This window comes from Delphinapterus leucas, chromosome 17 (assembly GCF_059928025.1).
Source record: "Delphinapterus leucas isolate spDelLeu-1000000601 "Yukka" chromosome 17, BTC_Dleu_Yukka2, whole genome shotgun sequence".
NCBI lineage: Eukaryota > Metazoa > Chordata > Mammalia > Artiodactyla > Monodontidae > Delphinapterus > Delphinapterus leucas.
The window spans coordinates 25,326,198-25,353,065 of record NC_143145.1 but is presented as its reverse complement, the minus strand read 5'-3'; the positions used below and the strand labels follow the sequence as shown (position 1 = coordinate 25,353,065).

Genomic DNA, 26,868 nt, shown 5'->3' with positions numbered 1-26,868 from the left:
TAAATATAAGTAACCTGAAGAATTCTGACAAAAGTTGACTATTATGGATCATCTCATTAGCATCATTTATGTTTATAAAAATCAGTTGAATGTATTAAAATATAATTTTATTAATGTAAACAAAATCTTTTTCAAAGACCTATGTATTGAAAACATGCTGATTGATGGATGACTTTTTACAAAATAAATAAAACGTTGCTATGTAAAATAAAATGCCACTTTATTTTTTTGACATAAATATTCTGGAGCTTCTGAAAATGAGTAAAACTCTCCTTATACTGTATTTCAGTTCTTCCTAGTACAAGACAGCTTAATTTACTTCTATTTCCCTCTTAGACATCATTTTAGGGAATGGTTCTAAAATCTGAAAAATCCATAAAATTTCAGATCATATAAGATGCCAGTAGAAACACAAGTGATGAAATTTCCTTAACATACATACCAACACAGCGAGGAGTCTTGTTATGATTGCTCCAAGTTCCATCTGATTGACAGACAGCAGTGGTAAGTTCCTTAGATGACAATCTATATCCATCATTACAAAAATAGGTAACTCGGGTTCCTACCAAATAGTCTGTTGTGAGTATTCCTCCATTTGTTGGAGCTTTAGGAATCCCACAGGAAATTGCTAAAATAAATACATACATACAAAACCAAAGAAACAGAAAAATAATTAGATAAGTCTCATAGAGTATAAAGCATGTAAACTATTTGGAATTTTATTAATTTCTCTGAAACAATTTCAGAATATCTTCAGCAAAACCTTTTTTGAACTACAACTTTCTGAATCAATTATTTCAAACTCTGATTGAATGTCTTTTTAAATTGGTGAATCTATACACTATTAATACTTTATTTCTTGGTTTCTTACTTAGTTTCTTGTCAGCATGTGCATGGTTATCAGCATGCACACAGATTATAAGAGAAGGCAAGTTAAGTAAATATAGAGTGTATTAGTGCTAATACATGTGTGGACCTAGCAAGTTCAGTCAATTCAATTTGACAGTATTAAAGATTATAAAGGTAGTGGTAAACAACACTCATCAGGGTTTCGGCCAGGAGTAAAACAAATAGATTTATTTTACCTGGAAGCTGGATATTACTTTGTCTTAGGTCCAGCCAAACTCTATGTGCTTGTGCACCTCCCATGGAATATCATGTGTATAGATATATTTAATAAATATAGGGCCAGGACTTATCGTCTTAAAACCTAGTTTGGATCTTCCTGCATTTCACTGATACGTCTCAGATGTCTTGGTTTTTATCTACAATAAATCTGATTTACGTAAAAGTTAGTTTTACCATAATGGGATAATTACAGTATAAATTTATATTTCAATAGTTTATTGTATAAAATCAGAAAACCTCTAAATTCTGAAATAACTAGTTTTATTGGTTTCATATAAGAGATTCTAAACTTGTAACTATTTTTCTCGTATCAAAAGAAATAATAGAAAGATACGAGTTTAGTTTGAGTATTTACAAAAGCTCTAAATATTCTGTCTCCATTTCAACCTAAAATTGTTTCTACTTCTCTTATAAAATCTACCACTTAGGTGTTTAATTTTAATTAATTCATGCAAATTGACTACAAAGTAAAAAAAAAATCTTAGTAAAACACATATAAAATTCTCAAAGTGGAATAGCAGACTCCCTACTGGTGAATAGCTTGATCTTTTGTAATTTGATAACCTGCAAATTATAAACAGAAAAGTAGTACTGTTGATTTAATAAATTATATAAGCAATCTCATGTAATTATGTTATTATTCTTGCTATCTAATTATAGGCCTCTAAAACAGTGTTGCAAAGGTAAATGGTTCCCTGATGTCTGTTAAAGCAATATTTGTATTTCCACTTAGGACTTCTGGGTATTTCAATTTGTAATAAACTGTTTCCCCACTGAATCCCCACCAAAGATCATGTATTTACTCATTTTTTAAAAATTAGCTGTACATTGTTGGGGTAGAGTAGGTTAAACTTAGAGCAAAGTAACAATGAAATTTAGTTTAAATAATATAGGTTCCATACATGTAGTTAGTATATAATGATTGTATTTTAGAATTGAAAAAAAGACAACATACTAAAATGATAGGATAAATGTGCCTGTAGATACTATACAATTTAACTTCTTAGCTAAAAAAAAAGGAAAACAAACAGAGTTCAGAAGAACCATCATCACTGAGTGATTGTCAGAAGTTCTCTGCAGAACTCTGAAACAAGCACAAATTAAAAGTGAAACAAAGAGGTCCCCATACCTGTACTTGGTTTTTATATTAAATGTACTAAATATTAACCTGTTTTAAAAGTGTATAGAGTTATCTTACTATGGTCTGACGGCATTTCCCTAACGGTTCATCATGTTGAACATTTTTAATGTGTTCATTTGCCAGCTGTATATCTCAAATGTTCACGTATATCTCATGTTGGTAGTGAATGTTGGCTGATATTTCCCTTTTTATAATAACTAAGAAGACAATAAAAGAAATGTGTTAGAACTTGGAAAAAATAAAGTGAAACAGGGAATACAAAGTGACTATTTCTGCATAACCCCATACAATACTCGATTGTATAGAGGGATGATAATGGTTTAATTAGTGACAGGGCAGGGAGTCAATGAATGATTAGTTGATGTGTAGACAAAGAAATAAAACACCTTCTCAAACCGAAATAGAGGTAACAGACTAAATTTTCTATCTTGAATTGTGTTCACATTGCGCAACCACAGCTCAAGTAAATATATGTGAGGATGTATAAGGAGACTGAAGAGACAAGAAGAATAAAAATAACTGAAGAATGCAAAACAAATTTGGAACAAAACAAAAATTGTGTGAATAGCTCTCCCCAATGACATTTAACCCTTTCATTTCAATTACCTATGCCCAAACACAGGTCACATACAACAATTTTATAAAATAATTAATGTTTTAAAATTGTTTCAGTGAAAATAAAGGATCAATTTTGGAAATGATTCTTTGAGTTATAAATATTTCATCACGTTACTATGCAAAATATCTTATTTTTCAGCTACATTTTGATTTACCAAAATATACAAGCAGCTCATGAAGCTCAATATCAAGAAAACAAACAACCCAATCCAAAAATGGGCAGACGACCTAAACAGACATTTCTCCAAAGAAGATATACAGATTGCCAACAAACATATGAAAGTATACTCAACATCACTAATCATTAGAGAAATGCAAATCAAAACTACAATGCGGTATCACCTCACACCAGTCAGAATGGCCATCATCAAAAAATCTACAAACAATAAATGCTAGAGAGGGTGTGGAGAAAAGGGAACCCTCTTGCACTATTGGCAGGAATGTAAATTGGTGCAGCCACTGTGGAGAACAGTATGGAGGTTCTTAAAAAACTAAAAATAGAACTACCATATGGCCCAGCAATCCCACTACTGGGCATATACCCTGAGAAAACCATAATTCAAAAAGAGTCATGCACCACAATGTTCACTGCAGCACTATTTACAATAGCCAGGACATGAAAGCAACCTAAGTGTCCATCGACAGATGAACAGATAAAGAAGATGTGGCACATATATACAATGGAATATTGCTCAGCCATAAAGAGAAATGAAATTGAGTTATTTGTAGTGAGGTAGATGAACCTAGAGTCTGTCATACAGAGTGAGGTAAATCAGAAAGAGAAAAACAAATACTGTATGCTAACACATATATATGGAATCTAAAAAAAAAAAGAGGTTCCGAAGAACCTAGGGGAAGGACAGGAATAAAGATGTAGATGTAGAGAATGGACCTGAGGACACGGGGAGGGGGAAGGGTAAGCTGGGACAAAGTGAGAGAGTGGCATGGACATATATACATTACCAAATGTAAAATAGATAGCTAGTGGGAAGCAGCTGCATGGCACAGGGAGATCAGCTAGTAGCTTTGTGTCCATCTAGAGGGGTGGGATAGGGAGGGTGGAAGGGAGATGCAAAAGGGAGGAGAAATGGGGATATACATATATGTATAGTTGATTCACTTTGTTAAACAGCAGAAACTAACACACCATTGTAAAGCAATTATACTCAAATGAAGATGTTAAAAAAATAACCTATTTGTAATTATAGAAAAATTTCAAATCAAGAACAATTAAAAATGCTCCATATATAAATGTCATATTATATTTAAAAAATCAATGAAATTATAATGCTGACACTACAAAGCAATTTCAAAACTTCAGAAAGTTCAGGATAATTTTTTATTTTAACCAACAGTTAATTATTTTCACTAAAGGTTTCTCAAAGATTATCTATATATATATATAAACAATCCTTAATAACTGAAATTTAAGTGTTCAAAGTTCAGAGCATTTAAATGTTTATTTAAAATCTATATGATTTAGAAGTTATTATATATATTTTAAATTCCTGTGATTCTAAAATTATGAGATCATGATTCTTTCTCAAACCAATTCTGGGAAACCATTTAATACTAAAAATGTATAAATACTCCTGCTATTCATTGGTCAAAGGAAAGCAGATGTTTTGCTAGTTTATTAAAATGTATCTATTCTACATGAAGTCAGTACCTTCAATGATGGTAACCCATTAAGTTTAGGATACATCCCAGAATTCTAGTAAGTAATTAATGTTTCCAAATCAGCAATATAAGGAAACAGTTCTTTCATTTCTCATTTATTTATACATGCCTATGAAAGCTATATTTTCATGAATTAGAAATTGCAATTTAACAGGTAAAATAAACCATTTTGGGTATCTGGTAATATCTATTCTCTGCTCATTTTAACTTGCTGCTGTTTAAATTTTAACTGATATCTTTTATATTTTATTTGTTTTATATAAATTGCCTCCAATAAGTAGATGATAGGTAACATCCATTATTTATTAACTGAAAGCGTCCCTCATTTTTTTTTCAAATAATACTGAAAGTGATAAATGCATCCTTTTTTTTTTTTACATCTTTATTGGAGTATAATTGCTTTACAATGGTGTGTTAGTTTCTGCTTTATAACAAAGTGAATCAGTTATACATATACATATGTTCCCATATCTCTTCCCGCTTGTGTCTCCCTCCCTCCCACCCTCCCTATCCCACCCCTCCAGGCGGTCACAAAGCACTGAGCTGATCTCCCTGTGCTATGCGGCTGCTTCCCTCTAGCTATCTACCTTACGTTTGGTAGTGTATATATGTCCATGCCTCTCTCTCGCTTTGTCACAGCTTTTACCCTCCCCCCTCCCCATATCCTCAAGTCCATTCTCTGGTAGGTCTGTGTCTTTATTCCTGTCTTACCCCTAGGTTCTTCATGACATTTTTTTTTTCTTAAATTCCATATATATGTGTTAGCATACGGTATTTGTCTTTCTCTTTCTGACTTACTTCACTCTGTATGACAAATTCTAGGTCCATCCACCTCATTACAAATAGCTCAATTTCGTTTCTTTTTATGGCTGAGTAATATTCCATTGTATATATGTGCCACATCTTCTTTATCCATTCATCTGGTGATGGACACTTAGGTTGTTTCCATCTCCAGGCTATTATGTGAGGGTTCATAGTTGTTATATATGCCTCCACATGCTGGGTAAAATAAATCAAATATAAATTTAAATTTCATATTACAAAATAATGTGATGTTCAAAAATTTTCAGAGTCCAATGACATTACATTTTCTTTATGTTGAACTTGTCTTTATTACCATACCTAGCTAAGAGACTCAACTACTCTTTAAAAACAAGACCTAGTCCAAAGCTCTAAAATGTGCCATTTGTTGACTTGTCATTTTTTTGCTATAGCAGGATACAATGCTCAGAGAGTGCCTTGCTTTTTAACAAAATAAAATGGAAATGAAAGGCATCTCTGTTGAGTTACCTAAACAGTGAAGAAAAAATAATGTGGTAATTGGCTACATTTTCCTCTTTTAAATTTGTTGCACTGAGAGCACATTTTTGCATACTTGAGAGTGAACATCATCAGTGACCTTGCCTACTCTTATCCCCTCTTTTCTCTCTGCAGACTCCACACTAACACACACTCCAGCTCTGGGTCATTCATTTTCTGACAGCAAAGTGACGGGAATGGTAGATGCATGAGTAAAGTATGCATATAAGTGGATAGAGTAAAGGCATAAATCACATAACAACAAATGAAGAATTATAAGACAATGTGTCTCATGCTCCTCAAATTTATCAGTCTGTGTTTTTCAGCCTTATTTTCCTTAGAGGTATCTATAATATGCTTCTGCATATTTATAATTTTGGAAGTTTCAGCAATCCAAATAAAAGTTAAACGGGGTTAATCTTTTATTAATGTGCCATTTCTGGTTAATATACTTCACCTTGACAAGCAGGGACCGGTGCATCCCATGTATGATACCCGTAGGAAGACTTTCTGCACACAGCACTGCTTTTCCCAACAAGTCGGAATCCTCGATCACAGGCCCAGCGGACCACACTATTAAGCTGTCCACCTGTCTGACTGATAATGTATCCATGAGGTGGGGATTCTGGTGTACTACAGTAGAAAGCTTTTTAAAAGAAAAAAATAAAAATCATATAAAATTAATGAATCAGAAACTCTTTACAATCTAGAGTTATAAAAACCTTAAAGTAAATACTAGTTCATAAAAATTGGCCAATTCAATTGCCATCTATGTGAGTTTTACTTCATATGGACATATATTATTTTCCATCCACTTGACAATCTAGTGACATAACTTTTAGGAGACATAACTATTTCTGGGCTTTCTTCTGATTCTTATTGTCACTGGAGATGTCTCCTAATTGAAATACATTATACCTTCTTAATACCCTGGAGGTTCAAAAGCCCTACAAATAGTTTATTGAATTTTGGAACTGGTATTTCCTGTCATCTGAAGGGCCTAAATGCCACACTTTAGTAGCAATATTTTAGAGCATGTTGTTTACATGTCACTTTGAAATTACCTGCAGACACCTATGTCATGTTAGTTCATGCATTTCATTTTGGTGGATGTCTAAAATAGTCCCTCCACATTCCATAATCCTCTCTTCCAGTTTATTAAAGAGTTTCCATGCTGCCAAGAGTGCTTATATATGGTGATAAAAAATGCCAATAAAATAAAACTTCTTTCATCTCCTGAAGTCTAGAATGTCAAAAGATAACGTGAAATGGCTTTTTCATATATATGTACTTTTGAGACTATTCAGCCTGGCAGGATCCATTTACCCTTTGAAACTGAAACTTCAATGTATTCATCTGAGAAAAAAATGAGACTTTAGGGGTAAATAGTAAGAAACAGATTGGACTTAGAATATATATGTCATAACCTGTCATTTTCTAAAGGAAAAATTTATATTCAATATGTCAAGCTGTTCTTGGGGCCAAAAATGATGTTTCCATTACATTTATATCTAACTTTGTCATGAATATCAACATAAATAAGGATTAGTCTTTAATATAGTGAACTTATGCTTATAACTGTTGGATTTGAATGATTTCCCTTTAAGTTATTATGGTTATTAAAAATATAATTTAACATTCTGACTTTTTAAATACAGTCTGGCACAACTTTAATAAAAAGACATTTACAAAGTTCACATTCAAATATGAAAGACCTCAAGAATGACTTGGACGTATGTTTAAATTTTTAAACATTTCTCCTTTGCAGGCCTAATAACATTTTTCAAATTTAATAGATATCTATTATAGGATAAAACTTGTAAACATGCTATAATGTCAGTGACAAGTTACTTCTAATATGTAAAAGACAAATTGTTGATAAAGGCAAATTATCACCTTATAGTTTTAAAAACAAAGTAGACAAAAATGGTATTTGCACATAACATACATATATGCAAATTTATATAAATGAGTAAAATTCAAGAGTTTATCTTTACAACTGGAATTCAAAATTTTATTTAAGTCCATGTCTACAATTGTTGTGTCAGAATAATCTATAAAATATTTAAGAAAGTAATTTTCAGTAGAATTGATTAGCAATGACCCATACCTTGGGGAGACATGGTCTGAACACTGGAGAGATAGAGATGGTTGATAGGGTCTGAAGTATACTGTTATTGAGCACATACCTATGGCATCTGACATGATTTAGGATGGCAATAAAGAGAAGGGATATAATCTTTGCATAATGGAAAACTATGTACACTTAACAAGAAAATTGTCTCAGTATTAGTAGACCTTATAAATAAGAAGGCATATAGGAAAAGCTATTTCATCTTGATATTAAGAAGGATTTTCAGCCTACATCTTTCTAGATATTACTCAATGAAAAGCAATGATGACAAAACATTTTTTTTAAAACTAAATGTTTCTAAGTGATGTGTTCATCATTTTCTCTTTTAATATTTAATATATTTTAGCAAGTATCATAAATAGGTGGGCAAGAGTGAAGACAAAGATTTTTTCTACTGTATGTTTATCTTTTGTTTAAACTTCTCATTTAAAGGAGTTATATATATTAAGTAGATCAGATACAACTGAGCAACACTATTAACATTTTGTGAGAGTTCAAGGGAGATTTCTACTGGGAAATAAAGCACTTAAAATATCAGAGTTTAATTTTTTTTTTTTGGCTGGAAATTTTTTTAAAATAATTTATTTATTTATTTTTGGCTGCACTTGGTCTTCGTTGCTGCGCGCGGGCTTTCTCTAGTTGTAGCGAGTCGGGGCTACTCCTAGTTGCTGTGCATGGGCTTCTCACTGCAGTGGCTTCTCTTGTTGCGGAGCATGGGCTCTAGTTGCATGGGCTTCAGTAATTGTGGCACGTGGGCTCAGTAGTTGTGGCTCACGGGCTTATTTGCTCCATGGCATGTGGGATCTTCCTGGACCCCTGAATTGGCAGGTGGATTCTTAACCATTACGGCACCAGGGAAGCCCTAGAGTTTAATTTATAATTAACTTAGATAAGTCATAAATAGCTTAAGTCCTTTTAATCATTTCAAAATTATATGAAAGACATAGCATTATTATCATTACAATGAGGAAACTGAGGCATAGAGATGTTACATAAATTGCTCAAGAAACATCAATGGAAGAAATATGAGTTAAATTCATACCTAATTAAATAGTGTATGTGTCATTGCTCTTTAATCACAACCATACTGAGGATGTAGGTGAGATCTGTACTGAAGTTATAAATATCACATACCTATATATCTTATCCGGAAGCCTTTTTTGTTATTGCCATGATCTGCTGACCATTGAAGAAATACTTCATGACCATTGCTTGTTATATTAAAAGCAGATGAATAATCCCCACTGAGTGAAACAAGCACTGGACTTTGAATATTTGGTCCTTCAGAAAGAAAATAATACAATTTAGGTGTAACTGAATAATTCATCTTTAGTATTTTATATATTTAGAATAGTATTAAATATGGTGAAATTAATCCAGAACCAATTTACTTCATCAATAATAACTTAAAACATAACATAAAATGTTTATTTAAACATTTTAATTCCATAGCTAAAGCAGCTACAATTTATAACATAATAATCAAGCTAACTACAATTTTCATATGGTATATAGGTAAGTTTGATGTTGATACTTCTAAAAATACCCATAAGATAAAATAAAATAATATAAGCAGTGTTTCTACTGAAGGTCTGAAAGTATAATTAGAGTAGTTGAATTGAATTTATGAATATCCAGTAAATATAACCCATAGTTACCATCATACACCTGAAGAACATCAAATTCCTTTTCTGTCTGGAAGAATTCTACAAACATGCTAATATTATATCCTTTTTCCACAGAAATGCTCCAGGCACACATTTGAAGATTTGGGTAACTGTCAGGATATCCAGGGCTCAATATGACTCCTGTAGAATCCAGGCGTAATTCATTGGCAGGACAGAGCACTGTCAAAAAATATATACCATTAGATGATGCTAGTGTTTTAGACCTAAGTGAAAGTTGCATTTTAAATACTGAAAGTTGCATTTTAAAGTTGCATTTCAATACTTTAATTGAAATGTATTTAAGTGAAAATCGCATTAAATACCCAGTTTTTAAATGTTTTCATATTAAATAACAATAAAGGAGATAATATCTTGAGCTATGTGTATAAAAAGACAACTTGTATAATAAGCTTGCAGTTCAAAATATGGAGGAATGACCTAAAATTTTATGGTATTAATTTCCTTTTATTATTACATGGAAGATACATTATTTTTCTGGACAATAAATACATAGATAATAGAAAGATAAGGCATTTTATTACCTTCTATTTCTTTATATTATTTTCCCTATTTTCCTTCATCTTCTTACGTTTTCTCCCCTCTGCCTCTCTTGCCTATGTCTTTACCCTGTCCTTTTCCTTCCTTACTTTTTCTTCTGTCCTCAAACTTTAACTCACTCAGGTATGTGAGGACAGACAGGAAACTGCCCCATCTCAGAGTATTCATTCCAGGCAAAGTCACTTCTAATCTCATGAATATGCTTAAGCCACGAGGATTTAACACAATTTTGGGTCACCAGTTACCTTTCAGTTCTTCCTGCTATTTCCAGATCGTAAGTGTAAGACAAAGCACAGCTCTTCATTTCATAACAGTACCTCTGCTGTACATCCTGAGAATGTGTGTGTGTGTGCACGTGTGTGTGTGTATCTCCAAGGTATAGTAAACTACTATACTTTAATTGTTGGCCTCAATAGCATTATGCATTGGACCAAATAATAGAAACATATACTTAAATTTGCATTTGGAATGAGAATGTGATCAAGATGATCAAATCCTTATCACTCAAATGATGCCATTTCAGCCCTTTTTTTTTCCTTAAGACTTTTATGGTGTGGGAGGAGTATTGGAATTGCTCAATATAGCCCAAACAGTATAGAAGTAAACCAATATATACCAAACAGGATTTAGTTCAATATGATATAGAACTTTTTACCTAGAAGCCACTGTAGCCACTACAGTAAAATGTCCTATGTATATCACTGATAAATAGTTTTTAAATGTAGCTTGGACCAATTTTTGAGTGTTATTACTGCGTACATCCTTGTTTCTCAATGTTTGTTCAAATAAACTAGGCTTCAAAATACCAAATACTGTTGCTAAAATACAGATGAATAGATGAAGGATTTATATATTTGTCATTTCCAGGGTGGAAGGACATGAAATATTTTGAATCATAAAGTCTTCAAGTAGTATAGGGATGGAAAAGAGTAAGTAAAATAGTGAATTATGGCAACATATGATTGTTCTTTAATCAAGTTAATAACTTGAAATAACTTGAAAATAACTGCCATAACTTCATATACAGATATTTAAATTTTTACTATAGAATACAGTATAGCTAATCTAAGAGTTGTTTCCTTTCTTTTTTTTAAACTTCTATTTCTCTTATTTGAATCTGAGACATTTGCTTCTTGGATGTGATTTCAAGATTTAAAAAAAAAATAATTCAGCAAATAGTATTAAGTCCTTCTCAGTCTAAAAAGAGAAACCTGATGTTTGCTTTTCACAAAATGAAAAATATGTAAAATAAATAAACAAACAAAGAAACTTGAAAGCTAGAAATGGAATGGAAAACCTGAGTCAAAGATGAAGAACATTAGTGAATATATAGTTATGGCATATTGAAATAAAAGATATATAACCATATGACAAACTGAAGTAAGTTTTAAGAAAGGGTTTCTGTTGTGTGTGCCCTGCTGTTTAATACTTCTGAAATATTTAACTAAGTGAGTAACTGGGTTACTGAACATGTTATTCCCTTACTAAAAGCCATTCAGCACCTTCAAAGCCCTTCAACTTCAGTCCCTGCCTACTTCTCCAGCTTTGTTTTCTGCAGCTCCTCCTCTGAAACAGAATGCTCCAAACATACTGGATGACTTATAATTTTTTTGAACTCAGCCTATCCATTAGTGTTTCTGTTTCAAAGTCTTACTCTTGTCTGATGCATTTGAAATGTTAGCACATCTCAAAACCCAGATCAAGTCTCATCCTCTGTGAAACAAACACTTCCTGAACCTCTCCTCCATCAACCCAAGGAGAACTGTTGATTTTCTTCTTGGTACCTCTGTCATGTATGCTTCTGTTATTGCAGTTAGCAATTTTATGGCTATCATTTCATCACTTTTTTGATTTTCTTCTTAGGCTATTGTTATTGAAAAGCAGGTGCTGTATCTTAATGGTCCCAATGTTTTCAACTGAACAAATATTCCATATTACTTTTGAAAAACTGGTATGATTCAATATAATTTACTGTAAATACACAAATTAACCTATTCTCACACTAACCAACATACGTCAAGAGTAAGACAATCATCAAGAGTAAATATGTGTACATTAGATACTGTTAAGCACCTTTTGTTCATTATATCACTTACTTGTCACAGCAACCTTAAGAAATGTCTACAATTCTTATCCCCATTATGCTACGAGGAAACTAATGCCCAGAAAGTTTAAAGTACAGAAAGTCTCACACATTCAGCTAGATGGACCCCATGTTTTTAACTATCTGTAGTCACCTATTATATTTCATTTACGTCAAACCCTTTGAAGAGCACCATATTTAGACTTGCTTTCCATGTTTTAAGTGTGATATAAAGAACTAAAGAGGATCCAGGGAGGAATAACAAAAATGATATAGCCTCTTTTAGGAAAAGTGAAAAAATCAAATAATTTAAAATAGACTAAAAACAGTATAGATTAGTTACAACAGATTCCAAGTGAATGACAATCTTTTAGTGGGATTATGAATTAACTCAAACAAAATTTTAACTCAGCTTTTTAGCTTAAGTGCCTGGTCAATTAATTAATATAGTAATGCTGCATAAACTCATTCTGAGGGATAATTAACTTTTAGCTAGTACCCATAGTGTTATTATGAGACAAAGATTGATCATCCTTTTTTGTATTCTCCAGAGCAGATAGAATAAGAAGAAACACATTTACTAATCTACAGGAAATTCTGATTTTAGAAATATGACATTGAAAATCTGAGAGATGAGGGACTCAAATAACAAAACTGTTTTGTATTTTTAATTAAATATAATATTGAATTGGGATCTAGATATATAAAAAAGAAGTGTTGCTCTCCAAGAGCTCACAATGAAGTTTATACATTGGGTCAAGGAAGAAATCCTGGTATGTAATTGCTTGTTCATTCAGGAGTAAAGGTGGTAGACTTCAGAATAAACAAACAACTTTAAGATGGCCTATAAAAATCATTGACTAAGAGCAAGGAAAATTCTTATATTTTTGCTGGTTATACCTCCAAACATGTCTTTCTTTTTGATACTGTAAAAGCCCCTTATGAAAATCCTTCTATCTTCTTGTAAGGATTCCAGTGAGGTAGAAAAATCAAACGTTTATTCCTACTTACAGCATGCTTGTAATAATAAACAGAATTTTTGTTTTAGGCTCATTGTAACAGTTAAGATACTGCATAAAACAGATTTCTATTTCTCAAGAATAAACCCCAGTGAAGGAAGTAATCCAAGAAAATCTGGAGATGTATAATCAAGTTCAATTCAATTTTATTCAAATTAACCAATATTTATAATTAGTTACTATGTGTTAGGCACTGTTACGGGCCCTAGGAGCTATACAAGTTAATAATACATGATTCCTGAACATCAAAATCCCAGTACATCATTCAAGATCCATCATGGTCTTGCCCTTATAACATAGTGAATGCCTTGAAGTCTGTACCTCACTGTCTTTCATTTCTGTGTCTTTGCATATACCTCTGTCACTTGGACCACACTTTCCCTATCTTAGTTCTACCAAAGCAAGTATCACTTTTCATTTGGAACCTATGACTCAGGGAGCAATGTCTCCATCAAGCTTTCCCTATCCTATAAACAGTTTAAAATTATGTGACTCTATAGCTCCCTGGCCTGTTTCCTTAGTACTGTATTGCTACAAGCTGTATGGCTGTCATATCCCTTACACCATGTTGCTTTCACAGCAGGGACCATTTACAACTTTCTGTTTGTTTGTTTTTTCCCTCAGATCCTCATTCTTAACAGGTGCTCAAAAAAGTTTAAAGATTCTAGTGGTCAGAATAGAAACTACTTGCAGTCAACATTGGAATCTTTATCTAAAGTGATTTTTCTTGCTTTCTACCTCCATTTCCACTCCTCACAGCAAAAATAATTTAAATAGATTGAATTGAGTTTAGGATAAACTAGAAAACTTAAGCCTTGGATGAATTAAAAATGTTTACTTAAATCTGAGAAATAATGGAATGAAAAATACCACTTATGAGTTGTATAATATTTAACATTATTGTCAGTTAAATATATAATTATATAAAATAGATTGTTCTCTATTTTGCTAGTACTGAATTAAACATAAAACAGATATTTAGAAATAAATAATCATAAGAATTGGTACCTTGACAAACTGGAGGCGCTCCATCCATCTGGAGTCGTTCTCCTAATCTGCATGTCAGAATTGCATTACCAACCAAAGTAAATCCTGGAAGACACTGATACCTAATAATATCACCTATTTAAAAAAAAAATGCAGAAGGGGCTTCTGATAAGCAACAAGGTAATGGTTAAAATAAACAGATGTTTCAATATAAAATTAGAATATTTTTTCTTTCAGTCATTTTCAATCAATATAAAAATTCTATTAGTTATAAGCAGTGATGACATTCAAAATATTGAGCTACTAGTATGTCATAAACACTGACCAATCAGAACTGAAGCCAATAATAAACTACAAGTAAGACTGTATTGGGGCAATCTGGTTAGATATAAGCAATAGTAGTAAGGAAATAATCCAGTTGGTACTGGTAAGATATTCATTAAAAATATATCAAGCAGTTAAAAGGAGATTCCTAGTTATTGCTATTAAGATTAGATGTACATTGGTCATTGATGTTTTCTTACATTTCTCAACAAATATTAATATTACTAGGATAATAATGATAAAAATTTATTATGATAACATTAGGATGTCTTCTTTTCTTACATAATTTTTCAAACTATTAGATATTATTACAGTTAAATTTCCAACCAAGTTTTAAAAGGACTTTATTTACGATCAAATTGAGCATAACCAACCAATTGTTTTCAAAGACATGGAAATAAAACATGTCTTCTAATACACCCTACATATCCTTCATTATACACATCAGGTTTATGACTGAATTCAACATTACAGTGTTGGAAGGTAGCAAAATAATACTTTGGAAGGAACTACCAGAATAGTTATACGGTTCAAATTCCTGCACTGTTTTCTAACTGTACATCTTGGAAATACAGAATTCCTTCTTCTTGCCTAATACTCCCTTTCCTCTTTTCATTGTTACCCAGTCTTAAGAACTCTAAACAATCCCCATCGATCCAGGGAAAGAAGGTCTAAGACAGGCTGCTACTATTCTTTATTCTTATTTCTTTTAAAGTAAATACCTCTGCTCACAGTATGTTTTCTTTGAAAGTAATTTAGCAGACTTTACCTATTTCAAATTCATCATCTTCTGTCAAAATTTCAGCATTGGGTACAGGTGGTGGAGGTTGACACACTCTTAGTTGATAGGCTATAAAAATAGACAATGTTTATTCCTTCTCTGAGCAGCTATACATATTCACATATGTGAAAAAAGAAAATTACATAAGGTTTATTTATAAGAATAAAAATATATGGTAGAATTTATCAAGTTTCAACTATTTCTTTATTTAAAAAAATGCTACAACATTGAGGGAAAATTAATCATTCCTTAAATATTTTCCCATGGTAAGAATGCTTACCTTTTAACTCCTTATTTCTCACCCTCATTCTAGTCCTTCTGATTATGTGCTTCTATCTTGGCATAATCACAATTTGGAATTATACACTCATGTTTGTTTATGTGCTCAATGCCTAGCTTCCCAAGGTTCATCGCAGAATCCCCTGCATCTAGCAAAGTGCCTAGCATTCAGTCATAATTGTGAACAATACTCAAGGCTTACTCTATTCCAAGGAATATTATGAACATTTTACTTATATTAACTCTATTAGTCCACACAAAAATTTTATTTATTTTATTACTTAATTTATGTAACGAGTTCTCTAATTATTCCCATTATATAAAAGAAAAACTGTTAAAAGAATTAAAGAATTTGTCCAACTCATACAGCTATAATATGGCAGAGCTGGGATTTGAACATAGACAGTCTGGCTGCAGAGCCTTCTTTCACCATGCTAGATTAATATGTTTATGTTAAATTTTATGTTTCTAAACTGGTCATCCTATTAGATTAGGTAGATTCTTATTTCGCATAAGGTAAAGGCCACTGAAAAAAGGTCTCTATGAATCTAAGTATCATGACTACTGGCCCTATATGATATCTGTATCACAATTGTTTGCTTGATTAAAGCCTTGTTTTCACTAGTTGTCTTCTAAGATGTAATATACTATTATTAATTTAAGAAACACATTTTACGCTGTTATAACCTTTGAAGAAAAATGTGTTTTATATGCATAATTTTATTACTTAAACTTAGGAGTTAATTTCTTTATGTACCTCAATTCGGAGATAAAAAGAAGGAGGTTTAAAGGCATAGTAACTTGCCCGAGATCACACAACTAGTACAGGGTTTATCCAGAAGTTCAGCCTATGTCCTTTAACTTCAAAGCCCATATCTTCAGTATGGGCCCTATTGTGAGAGTATTATGAGAGTACTGAGGAATATCAACTAGACTAGTTAAGGAAAATTCCGATAAAAAGAAATGAATGAGATAAATTTTAAAGGATGAGTAAGATTTTTTCCAGTGCTGAAGGGTAATCATTGGCAGAAGAGCCTTCAGATAGAGGAGGAAACGTGAGCAAAAATTACAATTATCAAGGTAAAAGGTAGTTGTGAGAAATGCCAGAGAGGTAAGGGAAGGGGGAGAGGAAGATACAGAGAGCCCTACAGGGAGAAATCCTTATGAGATTATGCTTTATTTATTTATTGTTTTATTGGAGTATAATTGCTTTAGAGGAGAGCATTTTATCTGATCTTTGTTTGCCTGTAAACTTGTTTTTAATCTTCATGCTAATCAAAAATTTTATTTTAAAGAAGAAGCACATTTTTATCAATGAGGAATTCATGACTCCTGTCATCTGTAGAACCTGCTTAGAATGACTTAGATAACTCAGCTGGAGAGTTTAAAAGACTAGAGGTTGGAAATCATTATTATGAGGAAGATGATGCTCAGAGATACTGTGTTATTTTCCCATGACCGCGTGGGTGATGTGAGCTAAATTCTCTTATTCTCCATTCTTTGGTAACATCAGCATTTTATAAACTGTCCCTAGAGACAAGGGATCACCTTGGGGTCATGGAGGGTGTGAGGAGGTGTAATGTCCGTACCTCCTTCCTCTACCTCAATAAGAGCAATTCTATTTTCATCAATTTTATAGATTTGAATTCTGAATAAACTTTCCTTCGAACAAATTTTCTACAATCTCCACCTAAGTGATTTCACTGATCCTTTTGACTTCAAGTCTGACTTTGTGTCTCAATTCCCAATTTTATATCACCAGGATAAACATGTCTTCTGAGCTCTTCACTACCTACCTCCTCCTACCCTTTACTCTTATCTTCTAATCACAGAACACTGTTTTGTAGAACATACAATCATGACATGTAGGATACGATGCCCTTGCGTAGTTATTAAATAAGTCAATGGTGTCTTAAAGGTGAATGGCATGTCAAATAAAATGATTCATCTAAAAGAGAACACAGATTTAGCTTAAATGTGTATTTTAAATGTGTAAATATCTATGTTACACAGTTTTTTCATTAAAGATCATCACTTTGAAGCTGTTTCTAAATAGAACAATCCATGGAAAACATGGACTAAAATACATGTTCATGCTATTTAAAATTTTGATAATACAATTTAAAAGTTTCAATTCTGCCCATAACTGGATATCATGACTTGTTTCAACATTTATTATTTTCCATTTATTAGTTTACTTTTTCACTATTTGTGACTCCATCTAGGCTTTAAGTAACATAAGGGAGGAGACTCTTCATATGTCTTTTTCACAATTGACTAATAAGCTCCTTTCACTTTACTAATAATCCAGCAAATATTTGCTAAGTAATACACAAAATATAGGTTTTTTCAGGAGGGAAAGAGTCTCTAAACAAATAGTCTTCCCTAAGAAGACTCCACTGATGAAACAGAGGCAATTGTGGGTTAGAGTGCATGTCAGTATCTTTTGAGGACGACCATTGTTTGAACAGTGCTCTGTTTTCATTCAAATGTGTACAGATGTCTGGTTCCTGGTCCAAAAAATTTGCTTCTTAAAATCACTTTAGAGTTTAATTCTGGCAATATATTTGGTTATTTTTCATTTCGTATTTTCTTTGTAATGAAATAACTAACCCAATTCCAGAAAAGAATGCTGCTGCTTTTATCTACTTCAGTTCAACTGAGCTATTAAAGGCTTCTTCAAAAAAGACACAACAGGACACTGGCAAATTGCCATTCCTTCTCTAAACCACAAAAGCACAAGTGCACAACCTTTCTGCCAAATAAGGATGCAGTATTTCTTACAGAGGAAAAGAAAATGTTCTATGTGCTCTTATAAATTCTAAGTTCTCTATAACCACTGTTGTACTTCAGTGGTGACCCAGATTATTTCAAGTATGATAACTTCATGATTTGGGGAAGATTTGGAGGAGGAAAAGCACTGATAATTACATACTCAGTTATGTAATTCTGGTAATGCTATTTCAAAAGTTATGTAAAATAACTTTAAGCAGCTCCACTTGAAAGTAGAGTTAGGAGTATTTAAACAAATGCTATCTGAGTTCTAACTAAGAAGAAAAAATAATTAGTAATTTTTTTCCATTTTGGAGAAAGTCTGCTAGTGAATTGATATGAACCATACAGGTAAGTTTCAGTGGTGCTTAAATTACTTACAAATATCACGTTTTATCTGTTAGTATTTTATAATCCATTTGTTTCTCTGCCTATAGAAGGGAGAATCTTTGAATTCAAGAGAAAATGTTCAGCCCTAGATTTGGAGATGAGACAGAGAAATGGAATGGATCATTAGAAATGGATCAACAAGAAGTTACTAGGTATTTTCCTAGAGATGGAAAAACAGAAGTATAGTAAACAAGCTTTTGGGAAATATCCTGAATTATCCATAAGAAAATTCCAATATCTTTTGCATGAAGTGACTTCCCCATATTCCAGTAGCTAATGGAAAGTATCCTACCTTAGTACTGAGACCATTAGAGTCTGAAAAGTAATGTGCTAAAGGTCTCTTCTCTACATGGTTGAGTTGCCTGGCACATTAGTAGATAACAGAGCACATCAGAGGTGACAATTTTTTCTTTGTCAGTCTCTATTTTCCTTTTTCTGTTTACTACCATAGTTTGGTTTGTTTTGGCTATGAAGGAACACGTTTTAGCTCTTTAACCATCACTTTATTCTGCACATTGAAAAGAAAATACTAAAGAAAAAAAAGCAAAAGAAAACAAAACAAAAGAAAACAAAGCACAGCCCCTGTATGCTGTTGGCTTGGAGCCGGCCTGGCTCTAACTGATAGGCCATGATTTTCTACTGTTGACTGTAATCAATTTAACTAACAACTAACATCAGACATGATAGCTCTTTGACTTTGTTGGAACAAGACAAAAATAAGACCTTTCCCGAATCATGTCTGAGCATAGAAAAGACAAAACAAAAACCATAAAACAAAATGAAAATGCTATCCAAACCACTAATATGACCAAGATCCCTCCATCTCAGCTAGTACAAGAGAATGCTGCTACCCCACGCCAATCATAGTTTTAGGTGTGTTCCATACTTTCCACCTTCTAGAAAAAAATTAAGATACCCAATTATAGAACTGCTGCAATTTTCTAAGAGCACCGAACCCAGAGGAAAAGCATGCTTCCTTGAACTTTCCAGAACCATCTTACACAGCCCAAATCCTATAACAAGGCCCTCCTAACACCCTCTCACTGAGACTCCACGGGGTTTCTCATGGTATGTTGTCCCACACATTACAGTGAGCCTATAAACTCAACTTTGTTTAACTACAGAGATGTTCCTGATGGACTTTGGCTGGAGGGGGCTGAGATACTGTAGAATAAAAATGCCATCTTATCACACACAGCAAAATACCAAAATATGGTAACCAATTTTGACATGACTTTTTGTCATTTAAGTAATCACTAAGTAGTCATTTAAATAATAGTAAATGGCAATATCTTTTCATCATTATAGTTTTACTAGTTTGGTTTTTTAGCTGTATATATATATAATTGTATGATGTTCATACCCCCTATGCTCTCTGGAAATCAAACAATGAAACATTTCATCAGCTCAATGCTCTATCTACTGAAATATGAAAGGAGGTCAGATCTTTACGTTGTGGGAGGCAATGGGGTCACACAGTTCAAAGCAATGGTGATTTATGTTTTATATAAAATGTGTCCTTATATCTACAGTAGACTCTTTTAGGATGAGACTTTGTGGAGTTAAATATACTTGTCCCCAAATACAGCATTCATTGTAAAGGCAATATAACCTTAAAAGATGACCTAAAAGGTATTACAGGCTTTTAAAATACATTTCTTAAAAATAATCTGAAATTCAATATATAATCAACCCACTCATTCACAGAAGCTGTGCCAATAACAGAAAACAATGGATAATATATATTATTAAATTGTATTATCCTAAGAAAATCTTCTGTAATAATTGAGGTTCCCTAATATCTGATATTAGAAAAAGAGGTACCCTGGATAATAGATTTAAGCATTAAAATGATACCTTTTGTTTTAAATTAATAAATATATATTCTGGCTATACTACAGTGGTTGGCATAAGTCAGATTCCCAATAAACTTATCTTATTTTCTCGTCACACAGGGACCATAGCACATTTTGGAAACTACAAAGAGGAACACACTAATTTGTGATAAACCTACCAACATATTGTTGTTTGCCTGTAGGTCCTGGGGAAGAGAAGCACTAAAAAGTTCAAAGTTCCAAGTTGTAATTAGGAGAGGTATTTTCTAGAAAGTGAGATGACTTATCTTGATAAAAATGAAAATCATTGCTAATTTTTAAAGAAAAATTATGTTTACATACCATTAACTATAACCTATGCATGAGATAATACCAGCTTAGGACACTACCTGGCACTTGGTAAGAACTCAGTATAGTTTAGCTATTATTATGATTGCTGTTATTGTTGTCATTATTTAAAAAGAGGTCAGTCCTTAAGTCAGACAGACCTATTTTGAATTCCCAGCAGCCCTTCTATTTATTAGTTCTCTGGCTTTATATACGTTACAAATTTCTGTCTTTTGGTTCTTTAATTATTAAAATAGGGATAATAATACTTATATTGCAGAGTTATTACAAAAATTAGCATGGAAAGCATCTAGCATAGTGCCTGGCATATTAAGTATTCAGCAAATGGTAGCTATCGCTATTAGAGTGACTATACAAAGTTAGTGTCTGCAAAAACTTGCAGTTGAAACAGGTTTTGTGTAATTTACTTTCAGTAAGTCATTGATTAGGACTGAATACTGTTATTATTTATTATAAGACAAACCCATCTTGACTCTATGGTAGATATCAAGAAAATTCAGGGGCTTCCCTGGTGGCGCAGTGGTTGAGAGTCCTCCTGCCGATGCAGGGGACATGGGTTCGTGCCCCGGTCCGGGAAGATCCGACATGCCGCGGAGCGGCTAGGCCCGTGAGCCATGGCCGCCAAGCCTGCGCATCCGGAGCCTGCACGTCCAGAGCCTGTGCTCCGCAACGGGAGAGGCCACAACAGTGAGAGGCCCGCGTACCGCAAAAAAAAAAAAAGAAAATTCAGCTCTTTCTTTAGGGAATTATGGTTACAGTAATACAGAGAAAGACTAGCAGATTTCCTCAGATGAAGAAGAAATACGGTATCTGAGATAAAGTGCCTCAACATTTATGCCTGCCCTATTTCTTCATTGCATAGAACTTTCATTTTCCAAAGTTTTTTATGAATGTTATTTTTGATTATGAAAGGCTTTATGAAGGTGATGTTTTATAAAAGATATCTGACTAGATCTCATAAAAACACATTTTTCTCCTTTCAGACATATTAAAAATATATTAATAAATAAAACTTAAGTAATTAATGTGACCTTAAGAAAATATATGAAAATACTGATCTGTTAAATTTATAAAATAAGTACACAAGTCCTAAGAAACCACTTCTGACTTATAGGTTTGGGCATAACAGAAGGAGCTATTATATCACTAAGAGAATATAAAGGAAACTGAGTGGGGTAGTAAACCATTCTAAGCTTAGGTATATTAAATCACCTTAAACTAAGTGTTAAATAGTGAATTATCTCCCTGGTTAACTTATGAAAAAGTACCAAATGACCTGACCAGTTTTTTGTTTGTTTTTTTTTTACCATTATGAGAGCTCATTTTGGCACTAAGCTATAGCTACTGAATACGAGCCATGGATATGAATATTATATTTTTGGTTATATTAAATTGTACTAATTATATTAATACCAATTTGAAAACAGGCATCTTTTTTGTTTTTGTGAGGAGGGATGAGCACACATGTAGATAATTGTAAAATAACCTTTTTAAAAATTGTCACTAAGACAGCTCATATAAACTCAATTAGACAACATTTTAAAAAGAATTGAACACACATAACCATAAGACTAAACTATAATTACTTAGTCAATAATAAAACTATGAAAGGATTAAGAAGCATAAGTGTGATCTGTGTCCTCATAAAAGCACTCACTATTATTAAACTCACAAGGCATATAAAACAATACAGCATATGTAAGTTCTGAAAAGTTTGGTGAAAAGAGTAAATGCAAGCATAGAAAAGGTGGTAGTGATCCCTATGAGTTTGAAGTATCAAGAAAAGGAGAAATGGGGACTTAAGATAGGTAGAGTTAAAGAACTGAAGATGAGTAAGAAACCATTTAAGAACGGAAGTTCAGGGGGCAGTGAGAGTAAGAATCTAATGGGAGTCAGAGTAGGCACTGGGGAATAAGAATCAATGAACCAGATGATAGGGTAGCTTTAAATTTGATTTAATGAAGGCATCATGCGTTCTTGAAAAGGTGAGTCAGGGTGAAAGCACGCTTAGGAAAATTATCTTACTAGGGCTAGTAGAATATAAGGCATCTGTCAATTTTTAACATGACCCCTGGCTACCTCTCCAAATTTCAAGGTTATTTTAAGGTTTGGGTAAAATTGCCAGAGATGTTGATTCAAATGTTAGGCTTCTCTAAGCTCTGGCAATTGGGCCTTATTATAACATTTAAAATATAAGTATGAATAAATATAAATACTCTATTAGAAAAACTAATATGTGAGGTAAGATATTGTAAGGAAAGGAATATTTACTGAACATACACTGTCCTAGGAACTATGCTAACTCTATATTACTCATTGTCTCCAATCATTTCATCTCTGCAATGCAGTGTTGATGATAGTGATAATGACAGCACTTACATGGGTTGAGCTATACAAAATTGTCAATATTCAGCATTTCTGCCAACAATTTCATATGGTTCAACCTAATACATGCCAGCAGTTGGAGTAATTTCTATATATACAGTATCTCGTTAATCTTCTCAGCAAGTATATCATGTTGTGTTATAGCTGAAGAAAGTGGAAACCAAAGGATAACTTGTCCAAAGTCAGCTGAAAAACAAAGCCCTAAACAAATATTTAATCTTCCTTATTCCTAAAATAATTCTATTTTTAATATACATGATTCAGAACCTAGTAACAAAAATCAGGTGAAACATAATTTGGAATGAGAATATATGTATATACATTCACATAAGTGTCTATGTAAATCTACGTTCATATTTTGTATGTGTTTACCTACATTCTGTCATCCTTGTATTTTCTATGTAAAGATTTTCACATTTTCACACACACACACACAAACACACACACAAACACACACACACAGATACTGACATCCTTTTCTCTGACAATATTTCCCCTTTGAAATGTCTCCTAAGTTTTATAAGAATTTTCCACTCCCTATAAGATTATTTTATGGATATTTACAGTCCATCAATGAACAGTCCCTTCTTTATCACTTGTTCAGGCAAGATACAAAATAATAAAAAGTTATGCGGGGATCTGTGAAGAGAGAAAATGTACAAAATACAGTTCAGGAACGAATTCATCTTTTGAACTTAAAATCATTTAGTTTAGTAGTTCTTGAGCTATGATTACCTTTCAAAGTAATAAAGCTATTGTTGCAGCTTTAGACTGTATATACATACTGCCAGTACAAATGACCAATTCATTAAAAAAGGCAAAGGAGTTATTAAAAAAAATAAACAGCCTGAATCAAAGTTATCTAACTGAACTCCCTGCTTTCTAATTGGCTATGCCAGATAATACATGCAGCTCTGGCCACTATAGAAGCACAAATTGGGCACCATCTACTGATTGATAAGTGCTGAGATTAAGCAAATCAAATATTTTCTGGTCTGTTCTCTATTTCTAGACCCAATGTGCTTTAAGTGTCTTTGTGTATAACCATATTTGACTTACCATATTTTTCATGTAATATAAGCTTTGAGTATCAAAGATTTTCTTACTTTGTGTTAAAAAAAGAAGAAAACATTAAATTGTATGTTAATGTAATGGACAAGGTACACATTCACCCTGGAAATTTTAATATAAGTTTTGCAAATTTAATTTAGTAGCTTATTGATCCTGTGATGCTCATGGAATTGGTCTGACAAAGTCATATGAAACAGAATGTGCTTATGAAATTATGGTCATAGCAGATGAAAGGATATAATCACTAGAAATAAACATTTTCTTATTTATAATGAAATACAATTTAACATAACAGGAAATTTTAAAAAATCCTCTGAAACCATCTGAATGTTCTTTCAAAAAGTTAATGTTATGAAGAGAGAATCCAGAATAATTATATACAAAGAATTGAAATTGAAACTCTTCATAAATTATTTCACGGGAGTAAAAGCTAAGAACTTAATGATCTGAAATGTCACTTAAAGCTGTAGGATTCTAGAATAGATATAGTTGTGAAACAGAGTATAAATGAATGAGTAATGTGATCCAAAGCATAAAGTTATTCGATGCTAATTTTAGAAAGACTCACAGCAGGTTAAATAGATTAAACATTTTGTATTGAAAAAAATTGATTGATGTTTTAAAACTACATGCAATAAAATATGAACAGCTGGTTCTCTTTTATGCATTTCCATGCAAAAATAATTATTTTCTACTGGGGTAATTACTGACTGATTTATTTCCTATCTCCATTTGCTCACATTTTAGTGTCCCTAAATGCTTAGAAGAGGCCGTTCTTTGCAAGTAAATGCATTTGAAATGATAAAAAAGTGTCAAATTTTAATACCTTTGCAATCATTGGTTGAATATATATATTACACTCAATTTTTCAAGGACAATTTCAAACAGTGCCAGACGAAATAGAAATGCCTAGATGATACCAACCGTGATAACTGAGCACAAAAAAGCCACTTGTTGTGAAATCACTGTGGAATTTGATTAGAATCTGATTTGAAGTGCTATAGACTGATTCCAAAGCAGTATTGCCACTGAATTGCCCGATCTGAGGTGAGTTTTGGTCTGGTCCATCCCTATAGGAGAGACATAGAGCAGGGAGGGGAGAAAGGGAGAGTGAGATTGATTTTTTTGGAAAGTTTCACACAAAGTTTAATGAAAGTATTACATATGAGATGATAAAGATGCAGTGGATGAAATAATCAACGGGTGCCAAATCATATTGGTATATGTTTATTTAGGTGATAACATATTTAAAAAGATCACATTTTTACCCAAAAGAAATGTACCCATATTAGCTGTAATCAATTAAATTGTCTTTGGTTTCCTGACCACAGCCCAGATCTTCCCAAATGCTTGAAGTTTGCCTTCCTTTTATTTTCTTCAAAATAATCTTGAGAATCATAGACTGTTAAATTTAGAATGAATTTTAGAAGTCACATGGTAGTTCAATTAACCAATTGTCAATAATTAATTCAGCTATTTTATTTTTAGTTTAAATAGAGATGCATTAATTAACAGGATAATAATAATACAAATATAATATTTTATGATGAATTATTATGACAGAAATTCAGTAGTTGTATTAAATAACTTATTGGAATACAGGCTTTTAAATTTCACTAGTTCTGTATATAGAGAACTTTCTTACCTTAAACTTACTCTGATTTAATTCCCAGGTTTTGCACATTATTTTAATAACAAATTTAAATCATTTTTTCACCCATAAAGTTTTTGTTCTACGTGTTTAGCTACTTCATGGGCAAATAAGCTAAAATCTATTTCTCTTGTTTGTCTCATTCTGCAAAACACACACTGTCACCCTCAGTTACACCAATTCAAACATCAGATGGCAATTTGTACAGAGGACTGTGATATATTTTCATTCCTTCCTTGTTTCACTGCTACATACAGTTGAATCAATCAATAACAATGGTCTTGGCTTACCATACAGTAATGAAATCATAGATTGGTTCTGTTTGAAGAACAGTAAAATTGATGTAGATTCCATTCCCAGGGGGTACTTTTACAAGCCAAAAACAGTCTTGAAAGTTTGGGTATTCATCAGGATATCCAGGAGAGTAAATGGTGCCATTCATTGCAGTTATATTCCCTCCACAAAGAGCTACAGAAAAAAACACAAAACAAAATATTTAAGTAGAATCACAATAAACTGATTATAAAGAAAAAGGTAAACATTTCATACCTCTTAAACAGTATAAAAGACATCTGTGTTATGTTTTTACCACAGTTAAGGTATGTAAAATGAAGCTGGAAACCATGAATCAAACAGTGAGCTTTTATTTATTTTTCAGCATGAGGTATGCTACATAGTTATTCACTATCACTAGATTAGTAAATTGCACTGTTTTCTC

The 26,868-nt window shown here is 32.6% G+C and overlaps 1 protein-coding gene across 1 annotated transcript in view; it reads right to left on the bottom strand.

The window, feature by feature from the left end:
- Positions 1-26,868, bottom strand: part of CSMD3 (CUB and Sushi multiple domains 3) — a 193,120-nt gene that overhangs the window by 20,668 nt on the left and 145,584 nt on the right. Inside the window, exons 7-14 of the mRNA XM_089898585.1 lie at positions 26,441-26,618; positions 25,424-25,569; positions 15,408-15,488; positions 14,336-14,449; positions 9,659-9,847; positions 9,135-9,281; positions 6,324-6,512; positions 443-628 (exon numbers count right to left, since the gene is read on the bottom strand). Coding sequence (XP_089754711.1) covers positions 443-628; positions 6,324-6,512; positions 9,135-9,281; positions 9,659-9,847; positions 14,336-14,449; positions 15,408-15,488; positions 25,424-25,569; positions 26,441-26,618 — 1,230 coding nt within the window. The remainder of the gene's footprint in view (positions 1-442; positions 629-6,323; positions 6,513-9,134; positions 9,282-9,658; positions 9,848-14,335; positions 14,450-15,407; positions 15,489-25,423; positions 25,570-26,440; positions 26,619-26,868) is intronic.